Raw genomic sequence first — 16,334 nt, 5'->3', positions numbered from 1 at the left:
ACCCCCCTTAAATCGATTCCCTATCCCGGGATTCACACTCCCACCAGCCAACAATCGATTCACTATGTCGACGTGTCCACCCCCTAGGAATCGATCCACAATCACGACGGCTCCGCCCCCTATTAAGCGATTTAATTTCCTCGGCGATTCCTCCTCCTTAGAATCTATTCATGATATCGACGATGTACTCTCCCGCCCGCTGTATCGTTTACGAAGAATCGATTCTTCATCACGCTGTCCCCAATCCTACAAACACGGACGAATCGATTCCCGTGAGGATTTTTTTTGTGCGATTCTTGCTATGAAGCGCAGGCAGAATCGATTCAGAATCAATATTCCAGGAATCTGAAACTTACGGGAATCGGAATCAGAAATCTTTGTATTTTGAATGACTGCAGGAGCAATCCGATGAGCTGGAAAGCTCTTTGCCGTCTACTCTAAACCACTTTTTATTATTTCGCCAGGTCCAAGGGCCTCCCCCCTCCCCCCCTACGGCGAGCTGCTGCGTAGTAGCTCTTTGTTTCGGACAAAGCCACCTGGGCCATCGCCACAATGGTGGCAAGGTTTAATTCAATTCAATTTGGTTTAGCCCTGTGAGCCATTCGGCCCTTCGACCGGGTGCAACAGGCAACTGAAACGAAAAAAAAACACCAACGAGAGAGAGAAAAAAAAACATCTTAAAGTGGCTTTGTCAACGAGGGAGGCTGCTGATGCCATCATCACCGTCACCCGCGCGGGGCATTTGAACCTCATGGCTGGGACACCCCGTAATTAATTAACCCATTTATTTATTTATTTTTGTGTGGGGGGGGGGGGGGCGACTACCGTCACACCCCCACCGCGGTGCACCGGACGAGGACCATTCTGCCGCCATGTCCAAGCGCAGCGAGAACAAACGGGCGGCGGAGCTGAACAAGCGAATGCATTCCTTGCTCGGGTATGGGCAGGCCCATTGGCGCTCGCTGCCGGCGTCCACCTTCGGCGAGTCGCTGGCCGCTCTCGAGGACTTCAGGAGGGCGTTCGGCGGCAATGCCGTCGCGAGCCGGTGGATGGAGCGCATCATCGAGTTTGTCAGCCTTTCCAGCGGCACGTTCCCGGCGGCCGCGGCGTCTTGCCCGACATCATCATCATCATCATCGTCGTCATCGTCATCATCGTCATCATCACCGTCATCATCGTCGTCATCGTCGTCATCATCGGTGACGGCATCGACGCCGGTGGCTACGCCGTCTGCCGTGACGTCGCTCCCGCCCTCGCAGCTGCCGACCCTCCCCGGCAGCGGCGGTTCGCGGCCCAGCGTCCCCGCGCCCCGTCAGGCTCGCGGACGTCGCGACCGCAAGGAGGCCGCGATGGCCCGAGCCGTCAGCATTCTCGGCGACGACGCCGTCCGCAGCATTCGCGACGAGTGGCGCTCGACGGAGGCGGCCCGGGGCGGATCCGAGTGGCGGCAGTCGGAGAGGATCGTCCTGCAGATGCTTCAGCGGGGCCTGTCGGAGAGGGTGATCCGCGCGGTCATCCCGGTCGGCGGCTCCCGCGTCCACCGCCTGCGGAAGGCCCTCGAGAGCGGCGCGGAAACGTCGCGCGCGAGGCGCCCGCCAAGGGTCCCGCATCACGCGCTCGCCGCCGACGACCTCGAGGCCATCAGGGAGAGCGCCTGCGCGTGGGAGGTCGAGGACGACTTTCCCTGCTCCCACCGTCGGCCTCGGCAGTACTTGGTTGAGCCCAACGTCACCTGGACCGAGCTCTATCGCCGGTACAAGGCCAATTTGGATGCCGTCGAGGGCAGCCGGGTCGTGTCGTATTCGCGCTGGATCCAGTACGTCCACGTGTTCTACCCCGGGCTCCGCTTGGCACGCACCGCGGACGACGCCTGCGACTGCTGCGCCCGCCTCGACGCCCGGCTCGCGCGCGGGGATCTCCCGGCGGACGAGCGCGAGCGCCTGCTGCAGGAGAAGAATTTGCCTCTCGCCGCGGCGGTCGCCCAGCGCCGGACGGTGTCCGCTTTCGTGAGGGAGTACGTCGAGCGGCACGCTCCCGGCCAGGACGTCCCGGCCGCCGTCGTTCCGGACCACTGCGACGACGGCGAGCCCGGCGCCGCCGACTCTGCCCGCGGACCGAGCCGCCCGCCGACCGTTCGGGTTCAGGTTGAGGGCTTTGGCGGGAGCTTCGCCATGCCGCACTGCGGCCACGTGCGGCCGTCCGCCGATCGCTTCGACTCGAGCCTGGCGCTGCGGAATTTCGTGCTGGCGGACGTCACGAGCGGCGTCAACAGCGTGATCTTCTACGACGAGCGTGGCCAAGGGAAGGACGCGGACGCGCTGTGCAGCCTCCGCTTCGTGCACCACATGCGGCTGCTCGGCAGGCGCCCGGGCGCGATGCCCACGACGCTGGTGGCCATTCTGGACAACCGCGTTGGCCAGGACAAGTCTCAAGTGGCGTTCATGTTCTTTGCGCTGCTGTCGGTCTTGTTCTACCGCAAAGTCGTTCTGTTGTACCTCCCGCCGGGCCACTCGCACAACCAGGCCGATAGGGTCGTCGCGTGGTGTCGCAATGCGATGAGGGGCAAGAACTTCTACACGCCGTGGGAAGTCGTCGACGCCGTCAACCTGATCAGCGGCGTCGAGGCGACGTTCTTCGACCATCGCGATGCCCAGCGCCCTTTCTACACGGGCTGGGAGAGTCTCCTGAAGAGGCACTTCAGGCCGATGCCGCCCCGATACGCGTCCAACTACTTCTTCGAGGTCGATGAAGGAGCGCTTCGCATGAGGCACCTGAGCTCGACTCCGGACGACGAGGTCACCTGCGTCCCGCTGGTCGCGCCGGGGAACGTCGACCTGCTTCGGCGATCCGTTCTGCGGGATATTTTTGGCGCCGACGTCGACACGATCGAGCAGGGGACGCTCGAGTCGGTCCGACTGCCGACTGCCCCCGTCGGCGGCCTGTCGGCCGAGCGGCTGGCCTCGCTGTCCAAGAAGTACTTCTCGATTCCGCCCGAGCACTTGCCGTACTACCCGGCCGCCCCGGGCGATGCCGGCCCGCAGATCGACGGCCGTCCGGTGCCCGAAGGAGGCCCCGGTCGCGCGACGAAGCGAAAGCTCGCCGCCGTTGACGCGACGGTGGGGCCGGCCGCTGAGATCGGTCCGGCAGCCAAGGCGAAATGAGAGCAGCTCCACCAAGTCGCTGATAGCATCATCGTCGTCATCGTCATTATCGTCATCGTCGTCATCGTCGTCATCATCATCATCGTCATCGTCATTATCGTCATCATCATCATTGTCATCATCGTCGTCATCGTCATCATCATCGTCATCGTCGTCGTCGTCATCATCATCGTCATCATCATCATTATCATCGTCGTCATCATCGTCATCGTCGTCGTCGCCACCACCGTGGGAATGTAGAGCTGCCAAAATAATCTAAACCTAGCCTGTTAACAGGCTGTCAGGGCAAGTGATAATTTATACTGCGGCAGGAGTAGGAAATCGGAAACGCTGTAAAGCTCTTTGTTTAGAGATGTTCCAGTAGGAGGCACACGGGGTCGGAACGTTGCAACAACAATATCAAGACACAAAACAACACCGAAAGGAGTACAAAGCCATAGGAAGGGTAAACACATCACTTTAAATATATTTACACAATTAAAACGACAACTACTTGTAAATTTTGGTTTAAAGCTTTCGTGACTGCAGGGATTCATCTTCTTGGTTCTGTCGGTAAAGTCACGTAGAAGGGAAACAATAAAATAATAAAAATATAAATCAATAAAATTCTCACGACGTTTCGACTGCAACACGAGCAATCATCATCAGGTGTGAAAACCACAGCAAGAAAATTGAATACCCACTAGAGGATATTAATATTGTTTGAGGATATTAATATCAATTTAGAATATTCATATTATTATAAGATATTAATTAGACTACCCTTTGTGGTCAGGTCGCGAGCTGAAATGTTTTATAACAGCTCAGTGGGGTCTTTACCTGATGAAGTAAAATAAATAAAACTAGTTTCTAGTTTAGTTTCATCAGCAGTCGCAGAGGCAGGCAATTGGCTTGAACCAGAGGGGGGCGCCACGGTGGCTAGGAGATGTTAACCACCTCGCCTGGGTTACAGGAGGTCGTGGGTTCCATCCCAATTCTGACTATGCCTGCTGCTGTATATCTGGAGTCTGTGTCTCTCTCTCCCTCTGATGGGATGTTAACTCCCTCGCCTGGTTTACAGGAGGTCGTGGGTTCCATCCTGACACTGACCGAGTCTGCTGCTGCTGTATATTTGGAGTCTGGTGGTGTTGGTTGTGGTGGTGTTGGTGGTGGTGGTGTTGGTGGTGGTGTTGGTGGTGTTGGTGGTGGTGTTGGTGGTGGTGTTGGTGGTGATGTTGGTGGTGGTGTTGGTGGTGGTGGTGGTGTTGGTGGTGGTGTTGGTGGTGTTGGTGGTAGTGGTGGTGTTGGTGTTGGTGGTGTTGGTGGTGGTGGTGTTGGTGGTGGTGGTGTTGGTGTTGTTGGTGGTGGTGTTGGTGGTGTTGGTGGTAGTGGTGGTGTTGGTGTTGGTGTTGTTGGTGGTGGTGTTGGTGGTGTTGGTGTTGTTGGTGGTGGTGTTGGTGGTGTTGGTGGTAGTGGTGGTGTTGGTGTTGGTGGTGTTGGTGGTAGTGGTGGTGTTGGTGTTGGTGGTAGTGGTGGTGTTGGTGTTGGTGGTGGTGGTGTTGGTGGTGTTGGTGGTGGTGGTGGTGTTGGTGGTGGTGTTGGTGGTGTTGGTGGTAGTGGTGGTGTTGGTGGTGTTGGTGGTAGTGGTGGTGTTGGTGTTGGTGGTGTTGGTGGTGGTGGTGTTGGTGGTGGTGGTGTTGGTGTTGTTGGTGGTGGTGGTAGTGGTGGTGTTGGTGTTGGTGTTGTTGGTGGTGGTGTTGGTGGTGTTGGTGTTGGTGGTGTTGGTGGTGGTGTTGGTGGTGGTGTTGGTGGTGGTGGTGGTGTTGGTGGTGGTGTTGGTGGTGTTGGTGGTAGTGGTGGTGTTGGTGGTGTTGGTGGTGTTGGTGGTGTTGGTGTTGGTGGTGTTGGTGGTGGTGTTGGTGGTGTTGGTGGTAGTGGTGGTGTTGGTGGTGGTGTTGGTAGTGGTGTTGGTGGTATTGGTGGTGGTGGTGTTGGTGGTGTTGGTGTTGGTGGTGGTGGTGTTGGTGGTGGTGGTGTTGGTGGTGGTGTTGGTGGTGTTGGTGGTAGTGGTGGTGTTGGTGGTGGTGTTGGTGGTGTTGGTGGTGTTGGTGTTGGTGGTGTTGGTGGTGGTGTTGGTGGTGTTGGTGGTAGTGGTGGTGTTGGTGGTGGTGGTGGTGTTGGTATTGGTGTTGGTGGTATTGGTGGTGGTGGTGGTGGTGTTGGTGGTGTTGGTGTTGGTGGTGGTGTTGGTGTTGGTGGTGGTGTTGGTGGTGGTGGTGGTGGTGGTGTTGGTGTTGGTGGTGTTGGTGGTGTTGGTGGTAGTGGTGGTGTTGGTGGTGGTGGTGTTGGTGTTGATGTTGGTGGTGGTGTTGGTGGTGTTGGTGGTGTTGGTGGTGGTGGTCGTGGTGGTGTTAGTGGTGTTGGTGGTGTTGGTGGTGGTGTTGGTGGTGAGGCACGCGAGGTTCTAACACTTGGCCTGCGTTCGCTAGGCAGCACAGCCAGAAAAGGAGGGGGGAGGGGGTAAGGGGGGGGGAGGGGTGGAGGAGGGGTGGGGGGAGGGGTTAAGGGTGGGGGAGGGGGAGGGGTGGGGGTAGGAGGGGTAGGGAAGGGGGATAGGAGTCGATTATTTCTACGATTCACGCCCCTAGGAATAAGTTATCATTAAATCGATTCACCCCCTACCCCTCAACACTTGCACACCGAGCATAGAATCGCTACCTCGACGATTCCACCCCCCTTAAATCGATTCACTATTCCGGGATTCACACTCCCACCAGCCAACAATCGATTCACTATGTCGACGAGTCCACCCCCTAGGAATCGATCCACAATCACGACGGCTCCGCCCCCTATTAAGCGATTTAATTTCCTCGGCGATTCCTCCTCCTTAGAATCTATTCATGATATCGACGATTTACTCTCCCGCCCGCTGTATCGTTTACGAAGAATCGATTCTTCATCACGCTGTCCCCAATCCTCCAAACACGCACGAATCGATTCCCGTGAGGATTTTTTTTGTGCGATTCTAGCTATGAAGTGCAGGCAGAATCGATTCAGAATCAATATTCCATGAATCTGAAACTTACGGGAATCGGAATCAGAAATCTTTGTATTTTGAATGACTGCAGGAGCAATCCGATGAGCTGGAAAGCTCTTTGCCGTCTACTCTAAACCACTTTTTATTATTTCGCCAGCTCCAAGGGCCTCCCCCCTCCCCCCATCCCCCCCCCCCACGGCGAGCTGCTGCGTAGTAGCTCTTTGTTTCGGACAAAGCCACCTGGGCCATCGCCACAATGGTGGCAAGGTTTAATTTAATTCCATTTGGTTTAGCCCTGTGAGCCATTCGGCCCTTCGACCGGGTGCAACAGGCAACTGAAACGGAAAAAAAACACCAACGAGAGAGAGAAAAAAAAACATCTTAAAGTGGCTTTGTCAACGAGGGAGGCTGCTGATGCCATCATCACCGTCACCCACGCGGGGCATTTGAACCTCATGGCTGGGACACCCCGTAATTAATTAACCCATTTATTTATTTATTTTTGTGGGGGGGGGGGGGGCGACTACCGTCACCCCCCACCGCGGTGCACCCGGACGAGGACCATTCTGCCGCCATGTCCAAGCGCAGCGAGAACAAACGGGCGGCGGAGCTGAACAAGCGAATGCATTCCTTGCTCGGGTATGGGCAGGCCCATTGGCGCTCGCTGCCGGCGTCCACCTTCGGCGAGTCGCTGGCCGCTCTCGAGGACTTCAGGAGGGCGTTCGGCGGCAATGCCGTCGCGAGCCGGTGGATGGAGCGCATCATCGAGTTTGTCAGCCTTTCCAGCGGCACGTTCCCGGCGGCAGCGGCGTCTTGCCCGACATCATCTTCGTCTTCATCGTCGTCTTCATCGTCATCGTCATCATCATCGTCATCGTCGTCATCATCGGTGACGGCATCGACGCCGGTGGCTACGCCGTCTGCCGTGACGTCGCTCCCGCCCTCGCAGCTGCCGACCCTCCCCGGCAGCGGCGGTTCGCGGCCCAGCGTCCCCGCGCCCCGTCAGGCTCGCGGACGTCGCGACCGCAAGGAGGCCGCGATGGCCCGAGCCGTCAGCATTCTCGGCGACGACGCCGTCCGCAGCATTCGCGACGAGTGGCGCTCGACGGAGGCGGCCCGGGGCGGATCCGAGTGGCGGCAGTCGGAGAGGATCGTCCTGCAGATGCTTCAGCGGGGCCTGTCGGAGAGGGTGATCCGCGCGGTCATCCCGGTCGGCGGCTCCCGCGTCCACCGCCTGCGGAAGGCCCTCGAGAGCGGCGTGGAAACGTCGCGCGCGAGGCGCCCGCCAAGGGTCCCGCATCACGCGCTCGCCGCCGACGACCTCGAGGCCATCAGGGAGAGCGCCTGCGCGTGGGAGGTCGAGGACGACTTTCCCTGCTCCCACCGTCGGCCTCGGCAGTACTTGGTTGAGCCCAACGTCACCTGGACCGAGCTCTATCGCCGGTACAAGGCCAATTTGGATGCCGTCGAGGGCAGCCGGGTCGTGTCGTATTCGCGCTGGATCCAGTACGTCCACGTGTTCTACCCCGGGCTCCGCTTGGCACGCACCGCGGACGACGCCTGCGACTGCTGCGCCCGCCTCGACGCCCGGCTCGCGCGCGGGGATCTCCCGGCGGACGAGCGCGAGCGCCTGCTGCAGGAGAAGAATTTGCCTCTCGCCGCGGCGGTCGCCCAGCGCCGGACGGTGTCCGCTTTCGTGAGGGAGTACGTCGAGCGGCACGCTCCCGGCCAGGACGTCCCGGCCGCCGTCGTTCCGGACCACTGCGACGACGGCGAGCCCGGCGCCGCCGACTCTGCCCGCGGACCGAGCCGCCCGCCGACCGTTCGGGTTCAGGTTGAGGGCTTTGGCGGGAGCTTCGCCATGCCGCACTGCGGCCACGTGCGGCCGTCCGCCGATCGCTTCGACTCGAGCCTGGCGCTGCGGAATTTCGTGCTGGCGGACGTCACGAGCGGCGTCAACAGCGTGATCTTCTACGACGAGCGTGGCCAAGGGAAGGACGCGGACGCGCTGTGCAGCCTCCGCTTCGTGCACCACATGCGGCTGCTCGGCAGGCGCCCGGGCGCGATGCCCACGACGCTGGTGGCCATTCTGGACAACCGCGTTGGCCAGGACAAGTCTCAAGTGGCGTTCATGTTCTTTGCGCTGCTGTCGGTCTTGTTCTACCGCAAAGTCGTTCTGTTGTACCTCCCGCCGGGCCACTCGCACAACCAGGCCGATAGGGTCGTCGCGTGGTGTCGCAATGCGATGAGGGGCAAGAACTTCTACACGCCGTGGGAAGTCGTCGACGCCGTCAACCTGATCAGCGGCGTCGAGGCGACGTTCTTCGACCATCGCGATGCCCAGCGCCCTTTCTACACGGGCTGGGAGAGTCTCCTGAAGAGGCACTTCAGGCCGATGCCGCCCCGATACGCGTCCAACTACTTCTTCGAGGTCGATGAAGGAGCGCTTCGCATGAGGCACCTGAGCTCGACTCCGGACGACGAGGTCACCTGCGTCCCGCTGGTCGCGCCGGGGAACGTCGACCTGCTTCGGCGATCCGTTCTGCGGGATATTTTTGGCGCCGACGTCGACACGATCGAGCAGGGGACGCTCGAGTCGGTCCGACTGCCGACTGCCCCCGTCGGCGGCCTGTCGGCCGAGCGGCTGGCCTCGCTGTCCAAGAAGTACTTCTCGATTCCGCCCGAGCACTTGCCGTACTACCCGGCCGCCCCGGGCGATGCCGGCCCGCAGATCGACGGCCGTCCGGTGCCCGAAGGAGGCCCCGGTCGCGCGACGAAGCGAAAGCTCGCCGCCGTTGACGCGACGGTGGGGCCGGCCGCTGAGATCGGTCCGGCAGCCAAGGCGAAATGAGAGCAGCTCCACCAAGTCGCTGATAGCGTCGTCGTCGTCATCATCGTCGTCATCATCATCATTGTCATCATCGTCGTCGTCATCATCGTCATCATCGTCATCGTCGTCGTCGCCAGCACCGTGGGAATGTAGAGCTGCCAAAATAATCTAAACCTAGCCTGTTAACAGGCTGTCAGGGCAAGTGATAATTTATACTGCGGCAGGAGTAGGAAATCGGAAACGATGTAAAGCTCTTTTTTTAGAGATGTTCCAGTAGGAGGCACACGGGGTCGGAACGTTGCAACAACAATATCAAGACATAAAACAACACCGAAAGGAGTACAAAGCCATAGGAAGGGTAAACACATCACTTTAAATTTATTTACACAATTAAAATGACAACTACTTGTAAATTTTGGTTTAAAGCTTTCGTGACTGCAGGGATTAATATTCTTGGTTCTGTCGGTAAAGTCACGTAGAAGGGAAACAATAAAATAATAAAAATATAAATCAATAAAATTCTCACGACGTTTCGACTGCAAAACGAGCAATCATCATCAGGTGTGAAAACCACAGCAAGAAAATTGAATACCCACTAGAGGATATTAATATTGTTTGAGGATATTAATATCAATTTAGAATATTCATATTATTATAAGATATTAATTAGACTACCCTTTGTGGTCAGGTCGCGAGCTGAAATGTTTTATAACAGCTCAGTGGGGTCTTTACCTGATGAAGTAAAATAAATAAAACTAGTTTCTAGTTTAGTTTCATCAGCAGTCGCAGAGGCAGGCAATTGGCTTGAACCAGAGGGGGGCGCCACGGTGGCTAGGAGATGTTAACCAAGTCGCCTGGAATACAGGAGGTCGTGGGTTCGATCCCAATTCTGACTATGCCTGCTGCTGTATATCTGGAGTCTGTGTCTCTCTCTCTCTCCCTCTGATGGGATGTTAACTCCCTCGCCTGGTTTACAGGAGGTCGTGGGTTCCATCCTGACACTGACCGAGTCTGCTGCTGCTGTATATTTGGAGTCTGGTGGTGTTGGTTGTGGTGGTGTTGGTGGTGGTGGTGTTGGTGGTGGTGTTGGTGGTGTTGGTGGTGGTGTTGGTGTTGGTGGTGGTGTTGGTGGTGGTGTTGGTGGTGATGTTGGTGGTGGTGTTGGTGGTGGTGTTGGTGGTGGTGTTGGTGGTGTTGGTGGTAGTGGTGGTGTTGGTGTTGGTGGTGTTGGTGGTGGTGGTGTTGGTGGTGGTGGTGTTGGTGTTGTTGGTGGTGGTGTTGGTGGTGTTGGTGGTAGTGGTGGTGTTGGTGTTGGTGTTGTTGGTGGTGGTGTTGGTGGTGGTGTTGGTGTTGGTGGTGTTGGTGGTGGTGTTGTTGGTGTTGGTGGTGTTGGTGGTGGTGGTGTTGGTGGTGTTGGTGGTGTTGGTGGTGTTGGTGGTGGTGTTGGTGGTGGTGGTGGTGTTGGTGGTGGTGTTGGTGGTGTTGGTGGTAGTGGTGGTGTTGGTGTTGGTGGTGTTGGTGGTGGTGGTGTTGGTGGTGGTGGTGGTGTTGGTGGTAGTGGTGGTGGTGGTGTTGGTGGTGTTGGTGGTGGTGGTGTTGGTGGTGTTGGTGTTGATGTTGGTGGTGTTGGTGGTGGTGTTGGTGGTGGTGTTGGTGGTGGTGTTGGTGGTGTTGGTGGTGGTGTTGGTGGTGTTGGTAGTGGTGGTGTTGGTGGTGGTGTTGGTGGTGGTGGTGGTGTTGGTGTTGGTGGTGGTGTTGGTGGTGATGGTGGTGGTGTTGGTGGTGTTGGTGGTGGTGTTGGTGGTGTTGGTGGTGGTGTTGGTGGTGGTGTTGGTGGTGTTGGTGGTGTTGGTGTTGATGTTGGTGGTGTTGGTGTTGGTGGTGGTGTTGGTGTTGGTGTTGTTGGTGGTGTTGTTGGTGGTGGTGTTGGTGGTGTTGGTGGTGGTGGTGTTGGTGGTGGTGGTGTTGGTGGTGTTGGTGGTGTTGGTGGTGGTGGTGTTGGTGGTGGTGTTGGTGGTGTTGGTGGTAGTGGTGGTGTTGGTGGTGGTGTTGGTGGTGGTGGTGTTGGTGGTGTTGGTGGTAGTGGTGGTGGTGGTGTTAGTGGTGTTGGTGGTGGTGTTGGTGTTGGTGGTAGTGGTGGTGTTGGTGTTGGTGGTGTTGGTGGTAGTGGTGGTGTTGGTGGTGGTGTTGGTGGTGGTGTTGGTGGTGAGGCACGCGAGGTTCTAACACTTGGCCTGCGTTCGCTAGGCAGCACAGCCAGAAAAGGAGGGGGGAGGGGGTAAGGGGGGGGGAGGGGGTAAGGGGGGGAGGGGTGGGGGGAGGGGTGGGGGGAGGGGTTAAGGGTGGGGGAGGGGTTAAGGGAGGGGGAGGGGTGGGGGGAGGAGTGAGGGGAGGGGTTAAGGGTGGGGGAGGGGTGGGGGTAGGAGGGGTAGGGAAGGGGGATAGGAGTGGGGTGGAGGGAGTCGAGGAATCGATTATTTCTACGATTCCCGCCCCTAGGAATAAGTTATCATTAAATCGATTCACCCCCTACCACCCCACCACTTGCACACCGAGCATAGAATCGCTACCTCGACGATTCCACCCCCCTTAAATCGATTCACTATTCCGGGATTCACACTCCCACCAGCCAACAATCGATTCACTATGTCGACGAGTCCACCCCCTAGGAATCGATCCACAATCACGACGGCTCCGCCCCCTATTAAGCGATTTAATTTCCTCGGCGATTCCTCCTCCCTAGAATCTATTCATGATATCGACGATTTACTCTCCCGCCCGCTGTATCGTTTACGAAGAATCGATTCTTCATCACGCTGTCCGCAATCCTCCAAACACGCACGAATCGATTCCCGTGAGGATTTTTTGCGTGCGATTCTAGCTATGAAGTGCAGGCAGAATCGATTCAGAATCAATATTCCAGGAATCTGAAACTTACGGGAATCGGAATCAGAAATCTTTGTATTTTGAATGACTGCAGGAGCAATCCGATGAGCTGGAAAGCTCTTTGCCGTCTACTCTAAACCACTTTTTATTATTTCGCCAGGTCCAAGGGCCTCCCCCCTCCCCCCCCACGGCGAGCTGCTGCGTAGTAGCTCTTTGTTTCGGACAAAGCCACCTGGGCCATCGCCACAATGGTGGCAAGGTTTAATTTAATTCCATTTGGTTTAGCCCTGTGAGCCATTCGGCCCTTCGACCGGGTGCAACAGGCAACTGAAACGAAAAAAAAACACCAACGAGAGAGAGAGAAAAAAAACATCTTAAAGTGGCTTTGTCAACGAGGGAGGCTGCTGATGCCATCATCACCGTCACCCACGCGGGGCATTTGAACCTCATGGCTGGGACACCCCGTAATTAATTAACCCATTTATTTATTTATTTTTGTGTTGGGGGGGGGGGGGGGCCACTACCGTCACCCCCCACCGCGGTGCACCCGGACGAGGACCATTCTGCCGCCATGTCCAAGCGCAGCGAGAACAAACGGGCGGCGGAGCTGAACAAGCGAATGCATTCCTTGCTCGGGTATGGGCAGGCCCATTGGCGCTCGCTGCCGGCGTCCACCTTCGGCGAGTCGCTGGCCGCTCTCGAGGACTTCAGGAGGGCGTTCGGCGGCAATGCCGTCGCGAGCCGGTGGATGGAGCGCATCATCGAGTTTGTCAGCCTTTCCAGCGGCACGTTCCCGGCGGCCGCGGCGTCTTGCCCGACATCATCGTCATCGTCTTCATCGTCGTCGTCGTCATCATCATCGTCGACATCATCATCGTCGTCACCGTCATCATCATCATCATCATCGTCATCGTCGTCATCATCGGTGACGGCATCGACGCCGGTGGCTACGCCGTCTGCCGTGACGTCGCTCCCGCCCTCGCAGCTGCCGACCCTCCCCGGCAGCGGCGGTTCGCGGCCCAGCGTCCCCGCGCTCCGTCAGGCTCGCGGACGTCGCGACCGCAAGGAGGCCGCGATGGCCCGAGCCGTCAGCATTCTCGGCGACGACGCCGTCCGCAGCATTCGCGACGAGTGGCGCTCGACGGAGGCGGCCCGGGGCGGATCCGAGTGGCGGCAGTCGGAGAGGATTGTCCTGCAGATGCTTCAGCGGGGCCTGTCGGAGAGCGTGATCCGCGCGGTCATCCCGGTCGGCGGCTCCCGCGTCCACCGCCTGCGGAAGGCCCTCGAGAGCGGCGTGGAAACGTCGCGCGCGAGGCGCCCGCCAAGGGTCCCGCATCACGCGCTCGCCGCCGACGACCTCGAGGCCATCAGGGAGAGCGCCTGCGCGTGGGAGGTCGAGGACGACTTTCCCTGCTCCCACCGTCGGCCTCGGCAGTACTCGGTTGAGCCCAACGTCACCTGGACCGAGCTCTATCGCCGGTACAAGGCCAATTTGGATGCCGTCGAGGGCAGCCGGGTCGTGTCGTATTCGCGCTGGATCCAGTACGTCCACGTGTTCTACCCCGGGCTCCGCTTGGCACGCACCGCGGACGACGCCTGCGACTGCTGCGCCCGCCTCGACGCCCGGCTCGCGCGCGGGGATCTCCCGGCGGACGAGCGCGAGCGCCTGCTGCAGGAGAAGAATTTGCCTCTCGCCGCGGCGGTCGCCCAGCGCCGGACGGTGTCCGCTTTCGTGAGGGAGTACGTCGAGCGGCACGCTCCCGGCCAGGACGTCCCGGCCGCCGTCGTTCCGGACCACTGCGACGACGGCGAGCCCGGCGCCGCCGACTCTGCCCGCGGACCGAGCCGCCCGCCGACCGTTCGGGTTCAGGTTGAGGGCTTTGGCGGGAGCTTCGCCATGCCGCACTGCGGCCACGTGCGGCCGTCCGCCGATCGCTTCGACTCGAGCCTGGCGCTGCGGAATTTCGTGCTGGCGGACGTCACGAGCGGCGTCAACAGCGTGATCTTCTACGACGAGCGTGGCCAAGGGAAGGACGCGGACGCGCTGTGCAGCCTCCGCTTCGTGCACCACATGCGGCTGCTCGGCAGGCGCCCGGGCGCGATGCCCACGACGCTGGTGGCCATTCTGGACAACCGCGTTGGCCAGGACAAGTCTCAAGTGGCGTTCATGTTCTTTGCGCTGCTGTCGGTCTTGTTCTACCGCAAAGTCGTTCTGTTGTACCTCCCGCCGGGCCACTCGCACAACCAGGCCGATAGGGTCGTCGCGTGGTGTCGCAATGCGATGAGGGGCAAGAACTTCTACACGCCGTGGGAAGTCGTCGACGCCGTCAACCTGATCAGCGGCGTCGAGGCGACGTTCTTCGACCATCGCGATGCCCAGCGCCCTTTCTACACGGGCTGGGAGAGTCTCCTGAAGAGGCACTTCAGGCCGATGCCGCCCCGATACGCGTCCAACTACTTCTTCGAGGTCGATGAAGGAGCGCTTCGCATGAGGCACCTGAGCTCGACTCCGGACGACGAGGTCACCTGCGTCCCGCTGGTCGCGCCGGGGAACGTCGACCTGCTTCGGCGATCCGTTCTGCGGGATATTTTTGGCGCCGACGTCGACACGATCGAGCAGGGGACGCTCGAGTCGGTCCGACTGCCGACTGCCCCCGTCGGCGGCCTGTCGGCCGAGCGGCTGGCCTCGCTGTCCAAGAAGTACTTCTCGATTCCGCCCGAGCACTTGCCGTACTACCCGGCCGCCCCGGGCGATGCCGGCCCGCAGATCGACGGCCGTCCGGTGCCCGAAGGAGGCCCCGGTCGCGCGACGAAGCGAAAGCTCGCCGCCGTTGACGCGACGGTGGGGCCGGCCGCTGAGATCGGTCCGGCAGCCAAGGCGAAATGAGAGCAGCTCCACCAAGTCGCTGATAGCATCGTCGTCATCATCATCATCGTCATCGTCATCGTCATCATCATCATCGTCATCGTCATCATCGTTGTCGTCATCGTCGTCATCATTATCGTTATCGTCGCCACCACCGTGGGAATGTAGAGCTGCCAAAATAATCTAAACCTAGCCTGTTAACAGGCTGTCAGGGCAAGTGATAATTTATACTGCGGCAGGAGTAGGAAATCGGAAACGCTGTAAAGCTCTTTGTTTAGAGATGTTCCAGTGGGAGGCACACGGGGTCGGAACGTTGCAACAACAATATCAAGACACAAAACAACACCGAAAGGAGTACAAAGCCATAGGAAGGGTAAACACATCACTTTAAATTTATTTACACAATTAAAACGACAACTACTTGTAAATTTTGGTTTAAAGCTTTCGTGACTGCAGGGATTCATATTCTTGGTTCTTTCGGTAAAGTCACGTAGAAGGGAAACAATAAAATAATAAAAATATAAATCAATAAAATTCTCACGACGTTTCGACTGCAAAACGAGCAATCATCAGGTGTGAAAACCACAGCAAGAAAATTTAATACCCACTAGAGGATATTAATATTGTTTGAGGATATTAATATCAATTTAGAATATTCATATTATTATAAGATATTAATTAGACTACCCTTTGTGGTCAGGTCGCGAGCTGAAATGTTTTATAACAGCTCAGTGGGGTCTTTACCTGATGAAGTAAAATAAATAAAACTAGTTTCTAGTTTAGTTTCATCAGCAGTCGCAGAGGCAGGCAATTGGCTTGAACCAGATGGGGGCACCACTTTGCCTATGGAGATGTTAACCACCTCGCCTGGGATACAGGAGGTCGTGGGTTCCATCCCAATTCTGACTATGCCTGCTGCTGTATATCTGGAGTCTGTGTGTCTCTCTCTCTCCCTCTGATGGGATGTTAACTCCCTCGCCTGGTTTACAGGAGGTCGTGGGTTCCATCCTGACACTGACCGAGTCTGCTGCTGCTGCTGTATATTTGGAGTCTGGTGGTGTTGGTGGTGGTGTTGGTGGTGGTGGTGTTGGTGGTGGTGTTGGTGGTGTTGGTGGTGGTGTTGGTGGTGGTGGTGTTGGTGGTGGTGTTGGTGTTGGTGGTGTTGGTGGTGGTGGTGGTGGTGTTGGTAGTGGTGGTGTTGGTGGTGGTGTTGGTGGTGGTGGTGTTGGTGGTGGTGTTGGTGTTGGTGGTGGTGTTGGTGGTGTTGGTGGTAGTGGTGGTGTTGGTGTTGGTGGTGTTGGTGGTGGTGTTGGTGGTGTTGGTGGTGTTGGTGGTAGTGGTGGTGTTGGTGGTGGTGTTGGTGGTGGTGTTGGTGGTGGTGTTGGTGGTGGTGTTGGTGGTGAGGCACGCGAGGTTCTAACACTTGGCCTGCGTTCGCTAGGCAGCACAGCCAGAAAAGGAGGGGGGAGGGGGTAAGGGGGGGGAGGGGGTAAGGGGGGGAGGGGTGGGGGGAGGGGTGGGGGGAGGAGTGAGGGGAGGGGTTAAGGGTGGGGGAGGGGTTAAGGGTGGGGGAGG

The 16,334-nt window shown here is 58.1% G+C and overlaps 3 protein-coding genes across 3 annotated transcripts; all 3 read left to right on the top strand.

Annotated features, from left to right (window-relative positions):
* The first annotated feature begins 280 nt into the window (after positions 1-280).
* On the top strand, positions 281-3,758 carry LOC116937606 (uncharacterized). Its single transcript, XM_076058129.1, has one exon. The coding sequence runs from the start codon at positions 873-875 to the stop codon at positions 3,159-3,161; it is 2,289 nt and encodes a 762-aa protein (XP_075914244.1). The 5' UTR covers positions 281-872; the 3' UTR covers positions 3,162-3,758.
* A 2,053-nt stretch (positions 3,759-5,811) lies between these two features.
* On the top strand, positions 5,812-9,900 carry LOC142908005 (uncharacterized). Its single transcript, XM_076058128.1, has one exon. It carries the CDS (start codon positions 6,752-6,754, stop codon positions 9,026-9,028), a length of 2,277 nt encoding a protein of 758 aa, XP_075914243.1. The 5' UTR covers positions 5,812-6,751; the 3' UTR covers positions 9,029-9,900.
* A 1,559-nt stretch (positions 9,901-11,459) lies between these two features.
* Positions 11,460-15,798, top strand: LOC142908004 (uncharacterized). Its single transcript, XM_076058127.1, has one exon. It carries the CDS (start codon positions 12,465-12,467, stop codon positions 14,778-14,780), a length of 2,316 nt encoding a protein of 771 aa, XP_075914242.1. The 5' UTR covers positions 11,460-12,464; the 3' UTR covers positions 14,781-15,798.
* Positions 15,799-16,334: the final 536 nt, after the last annotated feature.

Source organism: Petromyzon marinus, assembly GCF_048934315.1.
Source record: "Petromyzon marinus isolate PM22_M1 ecotype Great Lakes invasive population chromosome 68 unlocalized genomic scaffold, UKy_Petmar_22M1.pri1.0 chr68_unloc.1, whole genome shotgun sequence".
Classification (NCBI taxonomy): Eukaryota; Metazoa; Chordata; class Hyperoartia; order Petromyzontiformes; family Petromyzontidae; genus Petromyzon; species Petromyzon marinus.
The sequence above is the reverse complement of the archived record's forward strand: the minus strand, read 5'-3'. Positions and strand labels throughout refer to the sequence as shown.